Raw genomic sequence first — 18953 nt, 5'->3', positions numbered from 1 at the left:
CCATCACGACAACGCCTTGACAATCATTGTCACCATCACGGCAACGCCTTAACAATCATAGTCACCATCACGACAGCGCCTTAACAATCATTGTCACCATCACGACAGCCCTTGACAATCATTGTCACCATCACGACATCGCCTTGACAATCATTGTCAACATCACGACAGCCCTTGACAATCATTGTCACCATCACGACAGCGCCTTGACAATCATTGTCACCATCACGACAGCGCCTTGACAATCATTGCCACCATCACGACAGTGCCTTGACAATCATTGCCACCATCACGACAGCGCCTTGACAATCATTGCTTTCTTCTCCTCTGTCATGTTGATGTCGCTGCCCACTACAAGTGTCATGCTGACAGTGAGGTGATGTGGGTTATACACCCCGAACATCGGCCACAGTGGCTGACTAGAGTCTAAATTGTCTAACGTCGACATCACTTTGTTCTCCTTCACATCAATGAAGACAATCTTCTTCCTGGCGTCATCATAGACAACACCGTAATGTAGTGTTTGTGATGCCCCTGCTCTGTTGGGGAGAGTGTCAAGCAGACACAGCACATGCTCCTCCTCCTTCCATGTCTGACTGCATATCCCGCCGTGTGTAGGACAGCGGGCGACGGTAAGGCACCAGGAGCTGGGTTCTCTACCTATACAATGAGACACGTCCCTCTGCTCCTCCCTGCACACACCCACCTCCAGGATGAGGGCCTCCACTGTGAGCGGTTCCTCCAGACTGACCCTGTTCACCACCTCCCAGTACTGGGGACAGCCAGCCCGGGGGAGGGGGGCAGTGCTACATGTGCCAGTGTACTCCTTCAGTCTCCCCTCCCCTGCAGGTCTGGTGTCCGACTCCCTGTTGACCAGGTCTCCCTTTGTGTTGATGTGGACTGTGTCGAGATTGACTCTGTCTTTGTCATACTTCAGATGTATACCTACAACATATGAATGTAGTTTTCATGTACGTAAAACAAACAGTGATGATTAAGGTGTATCATGATATTTAGATGGTTTAGGATTTATAAATAACTACAATCTACTCAACTCCAAATAATGTAACAAAAACACAATCACATCACAGAAGTGAAGAAGGCCTTTTGATATATAACATATCAACATTAGAAAATGATACTACATCATCAGATATATTTGCGGATGCTATTTTGAGTTACTTATGCTTAAACGTTGCGTGATAATCACACTGAAGGCGATGACAGGGAGTTACTGCTCCCACACGTCGTCTTATAACAGAAACACGGTATAACGAGCAACATGTACATTGCTTGGCAAACAAATAGCACTATGTCACGTGACCAGGTGGCCTCATCCGGCAGCTGTGTGAAGTGTTCTGGGCGCTTGCTTTGAAGATCATTCAAACATTTTCCGGAATTGTCTTTATTGTGATAATGTTCTTCTGTTTTAATATACTGATATGAGCAAACAGCACCTGATTTATTTGGTATTGTACCAGCTTGGAGACTGTTGATAAAATTGATTAACCGTCTTGTTGTGACGAGAAACTTCGTGCTGCACGAGCGAAATAGATTACGACTGTAAAACCATGGTGACACCGCTCTTGCTGAGGCGCTTTCGCTTTGAATGTTCTCATTTTTGAAAACAGCAGACGATCACTTGGCGCTGTCGTCACCACTTTAGTTGAGGATTATTCTAACTTCAGTGAGTGAGTGAGTGAGTATGGTTTTACGCCGCTTTTAGCAATATTCCAGCAATATCACGGCGGGAGACACCAGAAATGGGCTTCACACATTGTACCCATGTCGGGAATCGAACCCGGGTTTTCGGCGTGAAGAGCGAACGCCTTAACCACTGGGCTACCCGACCGCCCCTATTCTAACTTCAAAGTTCAATGTACTGCCGACATTGATTTTGTGGAACTAAGAGGAAAGGCGCTCATCTTGGTTCCAGGAGAAAGGTTTGAGAGGATCTGTTACACAGCGCCAAGTGGGAACGAAAACAATGGAAATATAGCAAACTGTACAGTACCCGTTGTCGCAATCGTCTTCACCGTATCTGTCACGTGGTCACGCGCACGTCATTAGGTATACCAAAACATTGATTTATCTTGTTGATTCATAATGAATAAAAAATATAATGACAAAGTTATAACTAAGAAAACCTCTGAGAGACGAGGTACACATGCATGGGGATATCTTCTGGATGTGCTGGCCACAAGAACCAGGATACATCCAGGCTGAATGATAATAGTGTTTCATAAGGGGTTGGCGTTGATTTAGTAACTGCATTTTGTTATAACTCATAGTTAAGAATAGCGTTATCACGGAAGCCTGAAAATAATTGAGAGTGAGCAAGACACAGCATGATATGTGGCTTCTACGATTGTTTTCAGGTGAATGCAACTATTAAATAAACAGATTACGTTTAGATGAGATGTAACACAAACGTCCATGTATAATGACACCAACACATGCCATGTAAATATCACATATCACGTTAACCCATGGTGGTCATACTCCAAGGGTAAACTATGCAGCACTGGATTTTACGTGTATTCTGCGCGGTGCACATCACCTGGGGGGCTTCGGGGGCAGAATACACCCCCTTCACAAACATGTTTGTTGTAACAGGCGACATTATAGATTGAGTGAGTGAGTTTTATGCCGTCTTTAGCAATATTCCAGCATTATGTCAGCGGGGAACACCAGAATGCGCTTCACGTATTGTACCCATGTGGGGAATCGAAGCTGTGACTTTGACGTGCGACTAGAGAATGTTGGGTTCAATGATTGACCTTGCTGATTGTGTGTCATCGTACACCGACAACGTTGATCGTTTCTGAGACCATCAAATAACGATGTATCCTGCCCAGACTCGATTACCACCGTGAATCGGGTAAAATATTGCTGCATGAAACCTAAATCAACATTCACTCACTCACACAGGCGACACCTCTCAAGTTCTCCGCCTGATGGACATAAAATGACAGACATCTGTCAACAACAAGAACGGATTATTAGTGCTTTAAAGTTGGATAAGGGAACGTTGTGTTTCAAACCTATATAATTCCCTGTGTTACTCGTAGTAAATAGGAACTCATAAACGTTCTGGCGTGACCTGTAATGGGATGTCCTCAGTGGTAGCGAGAACTTGTATCCGATTTTAATGAGATTGAGGTAGTCGAAGCATGTGATCAATCCTGTTTTTTGTTTTTTTTAAATAATTATTTATTGGGTAGCCAGTATATCTCTGCAGCCGTTGAAATATGCAGCTAATCCTCGACTCGTCTCGCATCAAAACACCAGCTATATACTCGTGAGCAGATGGCCACGGAGTACGCTGATCACCGTTCGGATTAACGAGACTGATTAATAAGTGATTTCAGGAATTCATTGCAAATTAGGTGTGTTGGAGTCGTAGCGCGAGACTTTCGGATTAACAGGTCCAAAAAGCACTGATTAAATCGGTTCCCATCATTAGTGTCACATAAAGCCGATTGTCGGATTAACAGGTGTCAGATTAACGAGTCTTGACTCTAAATTTGCTACAGTTTTGACAGACAAAATCCGCTAAGGTAATCGGTCAATGACACTGCATACGAGCCTGTTAAACGCACGAGCAACTATGCGCAGTACAAAAGACTGAGTCCCAAACAGGCCTTGCGCAAGTAAAGGGTGTTATTCCTTTGTTGATTCGTTTTATGTTGTCCAAGTGAAACAAAGGAAATATGCATTTAATCTCAGAACTCACATTGTGTAATCATTTTCTTGTATGTATGTGTTTGTGAGCTCATAAACAATCTAACATGATACGTTGTCAACCAATACACTTTATCAATATAATTTCCATGTCGCAGGTTCTTTGTTTTTGATCTACTGACCCTCACCTTTGCAGTTCCTGTAATTCTGTACATGTCCCCAGACACAGGTGTATTTATATTACAGGCATGTTAAGTTTTCAGAGGGTCTTTTAACATCAATGTTTCAGACGTTTCGTTATTGGAAATTTCAGTATCACCCCCAACAGTAAAAACCTGTTGCTGACGTTGTTAAAATCACCTTGTTATATTCTCACCTGATAACAATACCATTGACGTTTTAAGGGAACAAGCGATCCAGTGTTGAATTTAGGGATTTCAGCCAATCCCCTCACCTTCCAAAACTAAAAACGTATTGCTGACGCAGTTGAAATCACATTGTATTCTTTAAACGATACGTTAGACATTTTCGGAAAATTTCTATGCCATCTTTTCTGTGTTTTCCTGCTAGCAAGTTAAAATGGTTTCCAGTGTCAAATGCATCAACCTTTCATTCTACTTCCGGAGGGTTTGGCAGATTTTATCTAACAAGTAAGGAATCGTGCTTGTTGTTATGGCAGAAAGGTTAGATTATTTATGTGTAAAAAGGGACAGGTCTAAATGAAAGTAGGTAAAAAATTGAGTCAACATTTATACCTAGTCCCACACAGTATGATTAAATATACAATATACTTTTATACAAATATACAAGTGTTCATTAGATTGCTCAAGTTTCAAATCTGTCGTTTAGACTGCAACGAGCCTCATGCTGGTTCCCAGTTTCCAATCTTGTGCAACCTGTATGTTAATATCGCGTGCTAAACTGCCACCAATATTGTATCTATATCACATCTTGCTGTAAGTAATGAATATGGGTCATTTTGACACAATGACACACACTCACCCATGGCCACCACCCGGCCTTCATTGCTCAAGACAAGTATGGACTACACTAATATTCTTTTTTTACTTAGTTAAATGTGTACATCATTCGTTATATCGTAAAAGGTTAAATGAAGGCCAGACCGCCTACAGTGAAGAAGGCTCCACCAGTCGCTCCCATGGAGACCCAGGAGAGCCTTCCCACCACCCCTCCGCCCCCGACAGCTGCACTGGAACTCGCTCCCCTCGAATCCAGAGGGGAGGAGCCCTTTTGCACGCCGGAAGGGACTGGCCACGGAAGGAAAAAGAAAAAGAGGAGAAGTATCTTCTCCCCTGACTCTTCTCCCCTCCCATCACCAACAGCCTGCAAGACCACGGAAACCCAGACCGCCACACCATTAGGCCCCTCCCTCAACACCAGCCAAGTCCAGACCGATCCAGGTCCCGGATCAAGATGTTGAGGTAGACGTCCTTGTCCACCTTGCACAGCAGGTAGACCTCATTCTGGAGCAGCACAAGGTCCACCCTAACCCCTGCTACAAGCACGAGAGCCGTAATATCTACCCCAGCAACCTCCCACGCCCACCCATGGTGCTGGTGCAGTACTGGGGTGAAGAAAGATTTGAACACGAGATTCACAGCTACCAGGATCTCTCGGACTTCCTGGCAGACTGTGATCTCCCAGTCAGTCCGCACTTCATCACCAACGCCTCCGCCCGCCTCACCGCCGCACTGTTCCGAGCTCTTCCTCCCGGAGAGCTCGACCTAGCCTGGCTGGGGAAGAAGCAGTAACTCGCCTCACCAGCTCGCCAACCGACGCCGTGCCTTCCCACGCTTGACACCCTCCCCCACCCCCCACCCCTCCGCCTCACCTTTACATTTGATTGGGTCGCACCTTTTATTCATTACGCTTTTTTTCCTATTTAGTATAAGTGCTTCCCCGTGTGCGAGATACGCTAAAGTGTAATTTATTACATGCGGAAAGCACACGTTAAATCCCCGAAAATCCAATCCAATCCAATATGCAGCTACTCCTCGACTCGTCTCGCATCAAAACACCAGCTTTATACTCGTGAGCAGATAGCCAAGGAGTACGCTGATCACCGTGTCGGATTAACGAGACTGATTAAAAAGTGATTTTTAGCAATGCATTGCAAATTAGGTGTGTCGGAGTTGGAGTGCGAGATTTTCGGATTAACTGGTCCAAAAAGCACTGATTAAATCGGTTCCCATCATTAGTGTCACATAAAGCCGATTGTCGGATTAACAGGTGTCGGATTAACGAGTCTTGACTCTAAATTTGCTACAGTTTTGACAGACAAAATCCGCTAAGGTAATCGGTCAATGACACTGCATACGAGCCTGTTAAACGCACGAGCAACTATGCGCAGTAAAAAAGACTGAGTCCCAAACAGGCCTTGCGCAAGTAAAGGGTGTTATTCCTTTGTTGATTCGTTTTATGTTGTCCAAGTGAAACAAAGGAAATATGCATTTAATCTCAGAACTCACATTGTGTAATCATTTTCTTGTATGTATGTGTTTGTGAGCTCATAAACAATCTAACATGATACGTTGTCAACCAATACACTTTATCAATATAATTTCCATGTCGCAGGTTCTTTGTTTTTGATCTACTGACCCTCACCTTTGCAGTTCCTGTAATTCTGTACATGTCCCCAGACACAGGTGTATTTATATTACAGGCATGTTAAGTTTTCAGAGGGTCTTTTAACATCAATGTTTCAGACGTTTCGTTATTGGAAATTTCAGTATCACCCCCAACAGTAAAAACCTGTTGCTGACGTTGTTAAAATCACCTTGTTATATTCTCACCTGATAACAATACCATTGACGTTTTAAGGGAACAAGCGATCCAGTGTTGAATTTAGGGATTTCAGCCAATCCCCTCACCTTCCAAAACTAAAAACGTATTGCTGACGCAGTTGAAATCACATTGTATTCTTTAAACGATACGTTAGACATTTTCGGAAAATTTCTATGCCATCTTTTCTGTGTTTTCCTGCTAGCAAGTTAAAATGGTTTCCAGTGTCAAATGCATCAACCTTTCATTCTACTTCCGGAGGGTTTGGCAGATTTTATCTAACAAGTAAGGAATCGTGCTTGTTGTTATGGCAGAAAGGTTAGATTATTTATGTGTAAAAAGGGACAGGTCTAAATGAAAGTAGGTAAAAAATTGAGTCAACATTTATACCTAGTCCCACACAGTATGATTAAATATACAATATACTTTTATACAAATATACAAGTGTTCATTAGATTGCTCAAGTTTCAAATCTGTCGTTTAGACTGCAACGAGCCTCATGCTGGTTCCCAGTTTCCAATCTTGTGCAACCTGTATGTTAATATCGCGTGCTAAACTGCCACCAATATTGTATCTATATCACATCTTGCTGTAAGTAATGAATATGGGTCATTTTGACACAATGACACACACTCACCCATGGCCACCACCCGGCCTTCATTGCTCAAGACAAGTATGGACTACACTAATATTCTTTTTTTACTTAGTTAAATGTGTACATCATTCGTTATATCGTAAAAGGTTAAATGAAGGCCAGACCGCCTACAGTGAAGAAGGCTCCACCAGTCGCTCCCATGGAGACCCAGGAGAGCCTTCCCACCACCCCTCCGCCCCCGACAGCTGCACTGGAACTCGCTCCCCTCGAATCCAGAGGGGAGGAGCCCTTTTGCACGCCGGAAGGGACTGGCCACGGAAGGAAAAAGAAAAAGAGGAGAAGTATCTTCTCCCCTGACTCTTCTCCCCTCCCATCACCAACAGCCTGCAAGACCACGGAAACCCAGACCGCCACACCATTAGGCCCCTCCCTCAACACCAGCCAAGTCCAGACCGATCCAGGTCCCGGATCAAGATGTTGAGGTAGACGTCCTTGTCCACCTTGCACAGCAGGTAGACCTCATTCTGGAGCAGCACAAGGTCCACCCTAACCCCTGCTACAAGCACGAGAGCCGTAATATCTACCCCAGCAACCTCCCACGCCCACCCATGGTGCTGGTGCAGTACTGGGGTGAAGAAAGATTTGAACACGAGATTCACAGCTACCAGGATCTCTCGGACTTCCTGGCAGACTGTGATCTCCCAGTCAGTCCGCACTTCATCACCAACGCCTCCGCCCGCCTCACCGCCGCACTGTTCCGAGCTCTTCCTCCCGGAGAGCTCGACCTAGCCTGGCTGGGGAAGAAGCAGTAACTCGCCTCACCAGCTCGCCAACCGACGCCGTGCCTTCCCACGCTTGACACCCTCCCCCACCCCCCACCCCTCCGCCTCACCTTTACATTTGATTGGGTCGCACCTTTTATTCATTACGCTTTTTTTCCTATTTAGTATAAGTGCTTCCCCGTGTGCGAGATACGCTAAAGTGTAATTTATTACATGCGGAAAGCACACGTTAAATCCCCGAAAATCCAATCCAATCCAATATGCAGCTACTCCTCGACTCGTCTCGCATCAAAACACCAGCTTTATACTCGTGAGCAGATAGCCAAGGAGTACGCTGATCACCGTGTCGGATTAACGAGACTGATTAAAAAGTGATTTTTAGCAATGCATTGCAAATTAGGTGTGTCGGAGTTGGAGTGCGAGATTTTCGGATTAACTGGTCCAAAAAGCACTGATTAAATCGGTTCCCATCATTAGTGTCACATAAAGCCGATTGTCGGATTAACAGGTGTCGGATTAACGAGTCTTGACTCTAAATTTGCTACAGTTTTGACAGACAAAATCCGCTAAGGTAATCGGTCAATGACACTGCATACGAGCCTGTTAAACGCACGAGCAACTATGCGCAGTAAAAAAGACTGAGTCCCAAACAGGCCTTGCGCAAGTAAAGGGTGTTATTCCTTTGTTGATTCGTTTTATGTTGTCCAAGTGAAACAAAGGAAATATGCATTTAATCTCAGAACTCACATTGTGTAATCATTTTCTTGTATGTATGTGTTTGTGAGCTCATAAACAATCTAACATGATACGTTGTCAACCAATACACTTTATCAATATAATTTCCATGTCGCAGGTTCTTTGTTTTTGATCTACTGACCCTCACCTTTGCAGTTCCTGTAATTCTGTACATGTCCCCAGACACAGGTGTATTTATATTACAGGCATGTTAAGTTTTCAGAGGGTCTTTTAACATCAATGTTTCAGACGTTTCGTTATTGGAAATTTCAGTATCACCCCCAACAGTAAAAACCTGTTGCTGACGTTGTTAAAATCACCTTGTTATATTCTCACCTGATAACAATACCATTGACGTTTTAAGGGAACAAGCGATCCAGTGTTGAATTTAGGGATTTCAGCCAATCCCCTCACCTTCCAAAACTAAAAACGTATTGCTGACGCAGTTGAAATCACATTGTATTCTTTAAACGATACGTTAGACATTTTCGGAAAATTTCTATGCCATCTTTTCTGTGTTTTCCTGCTAGCAAGTTAAAATGGTTTCCAGTGTCAAATGCATCAACCTTTCATTCTACTTCCGGAGGGTTTGGCAGATTTTATCTAACAAGTAAGGAATCGTGCTTGTTGTTATGGCAGAAAGGTTAGATTATTTATGTGTAAAAAGGGACAGGTCTAAATGAAAGTAGGTAAAAAATTGAGTCAACATTTATACCTAGTCCCACACAGTATGATTAAATATACAATATACTTTTATACAAATATACAAGTGTTCATTAGATTGCTCAAGTTTCAAATCTGTCGTTTAGACTGCAACGAGCCTCATGCTTGTTCCCAGTTTCCAATCTTGTGCAACCTGTATGTTAATATCGCGTGCTAAACTGCCACCAATATTGTATCTATATCACATCTTGCTGTAAGTAATGAATATGGGTCATTTTGACACAATGACACACACTCACCCATGGCCACCACCCGGCCTTCATTGCTCAAGACAAGTATGGACTACACTAATATTCTTTTTTTACTTAGTTAAATGTGTACATCATTCGTTATATCGTAAAAGGTTAAATGAAGGCCAGACCGCCTACAGTGAAGAAGGCTCCACCAGTCGCTCCCATGGAGACCCAGGAGAGCCTTCCCACCACCCCTCCGCCCCCGACAGCTGCACTGGAACTCGCTCCCCTCGAATCCAGAGGGGAGGAGCCCTTTTGCACGCCGGAAGGGACTGGCCACGGAAGGAAAAAGAAAAAGAGGAGAAGTATCTTCTCCCCTGACTCTTCTCCCCTCCCATCACCAACAGCCTGCAAGACCACGGAAACCCAGACCGCCACACCATTAGGCCCCTCCCTCAACACCAGCCAAGTCCAGACCGATCCAGGTCCCGGATCAAGATGTTGAGGTAGACGTCCGTGTCCACCTTGCACAGCAGGCAGACCTCATTCTGGAGCAGCACAAGGTCCACCCTAACCCCTGCTACAAGCACGAGAGCCGTAATATCTACCCCAGCAACCTCCCACGCCCACCCATGGTGCTGGTGCAGTACTGGGGTGAAGAAAGATTTGAACACGAGATTCACAGCTACCAGGATCTCTCGGACTTCCTGGCAGACTGTGATCTCCCAGTCAGTCCGCACTTCATCACCAACGCCTCCGCCCGCCTCACCGCCGCACTGTTCCGAGCTCTTCCTCCCGGAGAGCTCGACCTAGCCTGGCTGGGGAAGAAGCAGTAACTCGCCTCACCAGCTCGCCAACCGACGCCGTGCCTTCCCACGCTTGACACCCTCCCCCACCCCCCACCCCTCCGCCTCACCTTTACATTTGATTGGGTCGCACCTTTTATTCATTACGCTTTTTTTCCTATTTAGTATAAGTGCTTCCCCGTGTGCGAGATACGCTAAAGTGTAATTTATTACATGCGGAAAGCACACGTTAAATCCCCGAAAATCCAATCCAATCCAATATGCAGCTACTCCTCGACTCGTCTCGCATCAAAACACCAGCTTTATACTCGTGAGCAGATAGCCAAGGAGTACGCTGATCACCGTGTCGGATTAACGAGACTGATTAAAAAGTGATTTTTAGCAATTCATTGCAAATTAGGTGTGTCGGAGTTGGAGTGCGAGATTTTCGGATTAACTGGTCCAAAAAGCACTGATTAAATCGGTTCCCATCATTAGTGTCACATAAAGCCGATTGTCGGATTAACAGGTGTCGGATTAACGAGTCTTGACTCTAAATTTGCTACAGTTTTGACAGACAAAATCCGCTAAGGTAATCGGTCAATGACACTGCATACGAGCCTGTTAAACGCACGAGCAACTATGCGCAGTAAAAAAGACTGAGTCCCAAACAGGCCTTGCGCAAGTAAAGGGTGTTATTCCTTTGTTGATTCGTTTTATGTTGTCCAAGTGAAACAAAGGAAATATGCATTTAATCTCAGAACTCACATTGTGTAATCATTTTCTTGTATGTATGTGTTTGTGAGCTCATAAACAATCTAACATGATACGTTGTCAACCAATACACTTTATCAATATAATTTCCATGTCGCAGGTTCTTTGTTTTTGATCTACTGACCCTCACCTTTGCAGTTCCTGTAATTCTGTACATGTCCCCAGACACAGGTGTATTTATATTACAGGCATGTTAAGTTTTCAGAGGGTCTTTTAACATCAATGTTTCAGACGTTTCGTTATTGGAAATTTCAGTATCACCCCCAACAGTAAAAACCTGTTGCTGACGTTGTTAAAATCACCTTGTTATATTCTCACCTGATAACAATACCATTGACGTTTTAAGGGAACAAGCGATCCAGTGTTGAATTTAGGGATTTCAGCCAATCCCCTCACCTTCCAAAACTAAAAACGTATTGCTGACGCAGTTGAAATCACATTGTATTCTTTAAACGATACGTTAGACATTTTCGGAAAATTTCTATGCCATCTTTTCTGTGTTTTCCTGCTAGCAAGTTAAAATGGTTTCCAGTGTCAAATGCATCAACCTTTCATTCTACTTCCGGAGGGTTTGGCAGATTTTATCTAACAAGTAAGGAATCGTGCTTGTTGTTATGGCAGAAAGGTTAGATTATTTATGTGTAAAAAGGGACAGGTCTAAATGAAAGTAGGTAAAAAATTGAGTCAACATTTATACCTAGTCCCACACAGTATGATTAAATATACAATATACTTTTATACAAATATACAAGTGTTCATTAGATTGCTCAAGTTTCAAATCTGTCGTTTAGACTGCAACGAGCCTCATGCTGGTTCCCAGTTTCCAATCTTGTGCAACCTGTATGTTAATATCGCGTGCTAAACTGCCACCAATATTGTATCTATATCACATCTTGCTGTAAGTAATGAATATGGGTCATTTTGACACAATGACACACACTCACCCATGGTCACCACCCGGCCTTCATTGCTCAAGACAAGTATGGACTACACTAATATTCTTTTTTTACTTAGTTAAATGTGTACATCATTCGTTATATCGTAAAAGGTTAAATGAAGGCCAGACCGCCTACAGTGAAGAAGGCTCCACCAGTCGCTCCCATGGAGACCCAGGAGAGCCTTCCCACCACCCCTCCGCCCCCGACAGCTGCACTGGAACTCGCTCCCCTCGAATCCAGAGGGGAGGAGCCCTTTTGCACGCCGGAAGGGACTGGCCACGGAAGGAAAAAGAGAAAGAGGAGAAGTATCTTCTCCCCTGACTCTTCTCCCCTCCCATCACCAACAGCCTGCAAGACCACGGAAACCCAGACCGCCACACCATTAGGCCCCTCCCTCAACACCAGCCAAGTCCAGACCGATCCAGGTCCCGGATCAAGATGTTGAGGTAGACGTCCGTGTCCACCTTGCACAGCAGGCAGTCCTCATTCTGGAGCAGCACAAGGTCCACCCTAACCCCTGCTACAAGCACGAGAGCCGTAATATCTACCCCAGCAACCTCCCACGCCCACCCATGGTGCTGGTGCAGTACTGGGGTGAAGAAAGATTTGAACACGAGATTCACAGCTACCAGGATCTCTCGGACTTCCTGGCAGACTGTGATCTCCCAGTCAGTCCGCACTTCATCACCAACGCCTCCGCCCGCCTCACCGCCGCACTGTTCCGAGCTCTTCCTCCCGGAGAGCTCGACCTAGCCTGGCTGGGGAAGAAGCAGTAACTCGCCTCACCAGCTCGCCAACCGACGCCGTGCCTTCCCACGCTTGACACCCTCCCCCACCCCCCACCCCTCCGCCTCACCTTTACATTTGATTGGGTCGCACCTTTTATTCATTACGCTTTTTTTCCTATTTAGTATAAGTGCTTCCCCGTGTGCGAGATACGCTAAAGTGTAATTTATTACATGCGGAAAGCACACGTTAAATCCCCGAAAATCCAATCCAATCCAATATGCAGCTACTCCTCGACTCGTCTCGCATCAAAACACCAGCTTTATACTCGTGAGCAGATAGCCAAGGAGTACGCTGATCACCGTGTCGGATTAACGAGACTGATTAAAAAGTGATTTTTAGCAATTCATTGCAAATTAGGTGTGTCGGAGTTGGAGTGCGAGATTTTCGGATTAACTGGTCCAAAAAGCACTGATTAAATCGGTTCCCATCATTAGTGTCACATAAAGCCGATTGTCGGATTAACAGGTGTCGGATTAACGAGTCTTGACTGTATATTTGCCACAGTTTTGACAGACAAAATCCGCTAAGGTAATCGGTCAATGACACTGCATACGATCCTGTTAAACGCACGAGCAACTATGCGCAGTAAAAAAGACTGAGTCGCAAACAGGCCTTGCGCAAGTAAAGGATGATATTCCTTTGTTGATTCGTTTTATGTTGTCCAAGTGAAACAAAGTAAATATGCATTTAATCTCAGAACTCACATTGTGTAATCATTTTCTTGTATTTATGTGTTTGTGAGCTCATAAACAATCTAACATGATACGTTGTCAACCAATACACTTTATCAATATAATTTCCATGTCGCAGGTTCTTTGTTTTTGATCTACTGACCCTCACCTTTGCAGTTCCTGTAATTCTGTACATGTCCCCTGACACAGGTGTATTTATATTACAGGCATGTTAAGTTTTCAGAGGGTCTTTTAACATCACTGTTTCAGGCGTTTCATTATTGGAAATTTCAATATCACCCCCAACAGTAAAGACCTGTTGCTGACGTTGTTAAAATCACCTTGTTAAATTCTCACCTGATAACAATTATACCATTGACGTTTTAAGGGAACAAGCGATCCAGTGTTGAATTTAGGGATTTCAGCCAATCCCCTCACCTTCCAAAACTAAAAACGTATTGCTGACGCAGTTGAAATCACATTGTATTCTTTAAACGATTCGTTAGACATTTTCGGAAAATGTCTATGCCATCTTTTCTGTGTTTTCCTGCTAGCAAGTTAAAATGGTTTCCAGTGTCAAATGCATCAACCTTTCATTCTACTTCCGGAGGGTTTGGCAGATTTTATCTTACAAGTAAGGAATCGTGCTTGTTGTTATTGCAGAAAGGTTAGATTATTTATGTGTAAAAATGGACAGGTCTAAATGAAAGTAGGTAAAAAATTGAGTCAACATTTATACCTAGTCCCACACAGTATGATTAAATATACAATATACTTTTATACAAATATACAAGTGTTCATTAGATTGCTCAAGTTTCAAATCTGTCGTTATCCAAATTAGACTGCAACGAACATCATGCTGGTTCCCAGTTTCCAATCTGGTGCAACCTGTATGTTAAAATCTCGTGCCAAAAAGCCACCAATATTGTATCGATATCACATCTTGCTGTAAGTAATGAACATGGGTCATTTTGACACAATGACACACACTCACCCATGGCCAACATCCGGTCTTCATTACTCAAGACAAGTATGGACTACACTAATATTCTGTTTTTACTTAGTTAAATGTGTACATCATTCGTTATATTGTAAAAGGGTAAATGATAAATGTACTCACATTTCACCAGCATGGATGTGTCTACAGCTCCTGGATTCAGCAGATGGACACTGTGTTCACTGGCTAATTCTGCAACATCAATGTACAGTTTTTTGCTTGATATGTCAGTTATGTAAGAATATCGTTCGTACATGTTTACCATATTAATACAATTGTAATGTAAACTCGTCAGATTAATTTTAGGTGCATGATTATTGGAGGTCAAGGAAAACAGGAAATGCTTATTTACCACGCAAGAAATCCATGATTTGGGGGGCTCTCTTCTCGACTTTTTCCTTCTCGTCAATGCGCTGAAAATATAACAAATATTTGCTTGTCATGGTCTGCCTTCAATAATGTGTGCGTTCAATAATTCGCTAATGAACGTTTACTATCTATGTCAAGAATAAGCCATTTATATAGAGACCACTCACTAACTCACTCCTCACTCACTCACTCACTCAAAACGAAGGAAAGGAGGTCATTGCATTAACTAAGCATCTCCTGTAAAATGTTTTAAGTAATGTGATTACATTTTGTGATTTCATCTTTATAACACAATTCTGAATATAAGGTTAGAAAGTATCAGTACGTGTGGGTTAATAAACAAACCAATTTCAAGCTTTTGATTTCAGCATTCAGCTGGTCTGTAAGCAGTTTAAGGCTTTCAATATGTTTTTCATCTGCATCAATTTTCGTCTTCAGTTCTGTAATGTCCTGCAACAAAAATCTTCAATATGATGTAACCTGACAGTAGAGTTTACTTCTAGTGAGTGTCTGAAGCAGTAAATGATTATGTCGTTTGGAAAATATCGAGCACTGAAGTAGCAAATCTGCACCCTAAGTTTGAGTTAGAGTTACCTCCCTTCTTTGTTGTTGACATGAGGAGAGGTTGGTGGTCAAGAAGTTCTGTGACTTGCTGTAAAAGGCTGGCTGTACCGTAATACGAGCAATACTATGGTGATACGTGGTCTTGAGCGACCTGACTTGTGTCTTATCTACTTGCATAGTGCGGATGGGATACCTATCTGAAAACGCCACAAGCTCTGCAGCTTCCAACACCACTAGTGATTGAAGTACGGAGCCCATGAATCCATCGAAATATGTAATTGGGCCTGTTACTCATTATTACTGCCAATGTATTGACCAATTCCATTACCTGCATTTGGTGCTTGCTTAACTAGAGCTACAATTTATTAATTACTCATTTATCTTGTGTAGTAATTTACTGATTTCACAAATTAGTTTTGTATGATCTGATTTCTTTGTTACTTACCTTATACCATGATAATATAGTAAACACAAAATAGTTAATGAACTGATGCTATCTCTCAAATGTATAAAACCAAATCATGACTGATCATAGTAATTCAAGTCTGTTCGTCAATTTGCAGACACGAATTCATTATGTATCACCACTGACTATACTCACCATTTTGTGTTTCATTTCCAAGTCTGCAATAAAGTCGTATGTCTGCGTATCCTTGTCTGACAGAAAAACGGATATTACATGATCAAAGGTTTACACGACTGGCCTAGCAAGTGGAAAATTGACAAACTAATTGAAAGAGGTTGGAAAAAGAATGCAGTATTAAACATCACATTCCATGATCGAATGACCAACAGATATTTTCACAAATGAATACCTTGAACAGATTCTCCATCCATTTCACACGTCAAAATTGCACCAAATTCTGATATTCTTGATTGAAGATTTGACAGGCTGCTGGTGTTGTAGACAGCTGTAGGTACATCATGTGTTTGTGGCGTAACAGTGTCCAGGCACATCTGAGTCATCTTCCCTATACAACTCCGAAGATCCAGAATGTCAAAGTTTGAGGCATAGAGGAGGGATTTTGCGATATAGTCTAAAACCCCAGTGCATGTCTTCCAATAATCTTCATATGTGTTTAGACGAGCATGTAGAGTTGCCTTGGTCTCCTTTGTATGACTTTCAAGGGCGATCAGAAGTGACTTCTCTCTTCGATCAAGTTGTGATCTCAGAGTCTGGAATGTGTGGCCAATACTTTCTTTCAAAGTGTTGTATGTTCTGTCGGTTGCTTCGCTTCCTTGCCTGATGCTCTGCATGTGTGATTGCTGACGAGCCAGTAACTTTGACAGCTCATTCTTATGATGGTCCAACTGTTTTGTTATAGTATCAGCAACCACATCAATCTTCTCAACTTCGTGGTCAGCATGGTCTTCAAACCTACATCTCGCACAGATTAACTTCCTGCAGCTTTTATCAAACAGATAAAGGGAGTCATGTTTATGGATACCGCAAAATGTTGGAATGTTCGAGGCTGTCGGTTCCATGTCAGTGAAGTTTTGAACAACATGGTTCTTGTTAAGTTTGAAACTGTTGTGCATGTTCTGGCAGTTTTCACAGAGGAACTCTGCACATTCCTGACACCAACACACAGCCTGGTTCCCGTCATCTTCATGTGTACAGAGGAGCTCCATGGGGCGATGTTTGACTGTCAGGTGGAATATTTCCTTCTGTCTGACTGCATCCTTTTGGAGACTTGTGTCTGTGAGGTTGACCTTCCTATGACATGTAGAGCATGATATCACACCACGAGCTGCAGATGTCATACACGTCTCACACACAGCGTGTAGACAGGGCAGTAAGTAGGGGACTGGACCTTTCAGGGTAAACTGCAGCTGACAGACTGAACACATCGGAAATATTTCTATTCTGAAAGGCAGAAAACGTATATCAGCGGCTAAGATCTGTTTAATGTTGTGACACGTACCAATCCACACCAACATTCAAATTAAGTGTACACTGCGTTACAATATAACAGAGTTATCCGTGGTTGTTTTGCATGAATATAATTTAAACATGCCCAACATCTAAAATGTTTGAACTTGTAAACTCAAAGTTGTCACTAACAGTTCTATCAAACAAATATATGGAAGGTGCTGCTGCCTTGTGGCTAAAGTGATAGCTTGCCACGCCAAAGAGTCATGTTCGATTCATTACATGGATATAATTTGTTGTGCCCGTTCACTGTGTCTTGCTATATTTCCATAAGTATTAATGAAATGCCGTTTATTGCAGACATCTAGTAATCCTATCATAACACTGAAACACATTTACACGATATATGTACATTCAGATACACCATATATTTACTCAAGAAAGGCAGATCCAATTCCTTCGCTCTGCATTAAGGATCACAAACACAAATATCATAGTAACAAAATTCGTGCTTTTATTTTTCCATACAATCAATATCCGTGCAGTGTTAAAATGAACATGACTCAACACATCACGCTTCTAAGGTTATCCTACACGAGGGAGGCTTATCTGTACATAACATATCAGTTGCTTATGTGGATTATGGTTTGTATGAATAACGACTGGACTGGTAGAAAAGTAGGAATGTGAGACGGTCAGCGATTATATAATGTTGACACTGGCGTTGAATTCCTTTTTAGTCAGACAGTACACACTTACAAACCTGGAAAAAAAGGTGAACTTTTCACTTATCACAACTGTCTCGAATTCTGTTTACGTACTCACCCATACAGTTGCGTAAACACCAAATACCGGAGACTATTCGGCCAGCTTTTTTTATACCAATTGATTTCATCCGCAAGAAAATACGAACATTATCAAGATCGGGATTAAATCAGTCTTATTTTGATTATTATCTCAGGATTCACTAATATTACAGAAAATGATGTGATTTACTTCCTCAACACTTAAACATATCCATCGAAAAGTGAATTATTCGAGTTCCTGAACCGGGCAAACTTCAAGAAGGAAGTATTTGTTGATTAGTCTTAGATATGCGGGCGGTTACAAAAAAGATGACAAGTAGGGTTGATGCCAGCATATATATTTGTTGATAATTAGAAATAATATTGTTAACAAAACTGCCGAAAGGTACAGAGTCTAAAATATTGACAGAAAAAGGTTTCACCTTATCATTACACAAATCTTATAACTATAGACATTTGTGTTGTGGTTATGTTTAACTTTCTGCGTTAATAATCCCGAAAGAGAAATAATTCATTTTATTACATCACTATGAGGATTTTAGGTCACCAGCCCTTCCGGTCGTGACATATCCTTTAAGAGTGGGCAAGGTGGAATTCTGCAAACACAACACTACCACTGTAGTGAAATATATACATATATAGATTGACATGATCATATCAAAGTGAGTGAGTGAGTGAGTTTGGGTTAACGCCGCTTTAAACGGTATTCCAGTTATATCGTGGCGTGTCAGCTTAAGCGAACCGGGATTCGAACCCACAAGCATAGGTTTCTGGCGTGCCCAAGGGACGCAACTCTTCACAGCAAATCGCGGCGCCTTAGACGACTGGGCCACCCGTGCCCCTACTCCCCCCTCCCCCAATCCCCCCATATCAAAGACCATATAATAGAGTGA

The 18953-nt window shown here is 42.8% G+C and overlaps 1 protein-coding gene across 1 annotated transcript in view; it reads right to left on the bottom strand.

The window, feature by feature from the left end:
• Positions 1 to 201: 201 nt before the first annotated feature.
• LOC124123178 overlaps positions 202 to 18953 on the bottom strand; it is a 38858-nt gene continuing 20106 nt past the window's right edge. The window contains exons 8-13 of the mRNA XM_048390894.1: positions 16197 to 17248; positions 15983 to 16038; positions 15163 to 15267; positions 14801 to 14861; positions 14572 to 14640; positions 202 to 945 (exon numbers count right to left, since the gene is read on the bottom strand). Coding sequence (XP_048246851.1) covers positions 290 to 945; positions 14572 to 14640; positions 14801 to 14861; positions 15163 to 15267; positions 15983 to 16038; positions 16197 to 17248 — 1999 coding nt within the window. The 3' untranslated portion in view covers positions 202 to 289. The remainder of the gene's footprint in view (positions 946 to 14571; positions 14641 to 14800; positions 14862 to 15162; positions 15268 to 15982; positions 16039 to 16196; positions 17249 to 18953) is intronic.

The sequence above is a fragment of the Haliotis rufescens genome, unplaced genomic scaffold (assembly GCF_023055435.1).
Source record: "Haliotis rufescens isolate VD_foot unplaced genomic scaffold, xgHalRufe1.0.p SCAF_9, whole genome shotgun sequence".
Lineage (NCBI taxonomy): Eukaryota > Metazoa > Mollusca > Gastropoda > Lepetellida > Haliotidae > Haliotis > Haliotis rufescens.
Note: the sequence above shows the minus strand (reverse complement) of the source record. Positions and strands in the feature narration are given on the sequence as shown.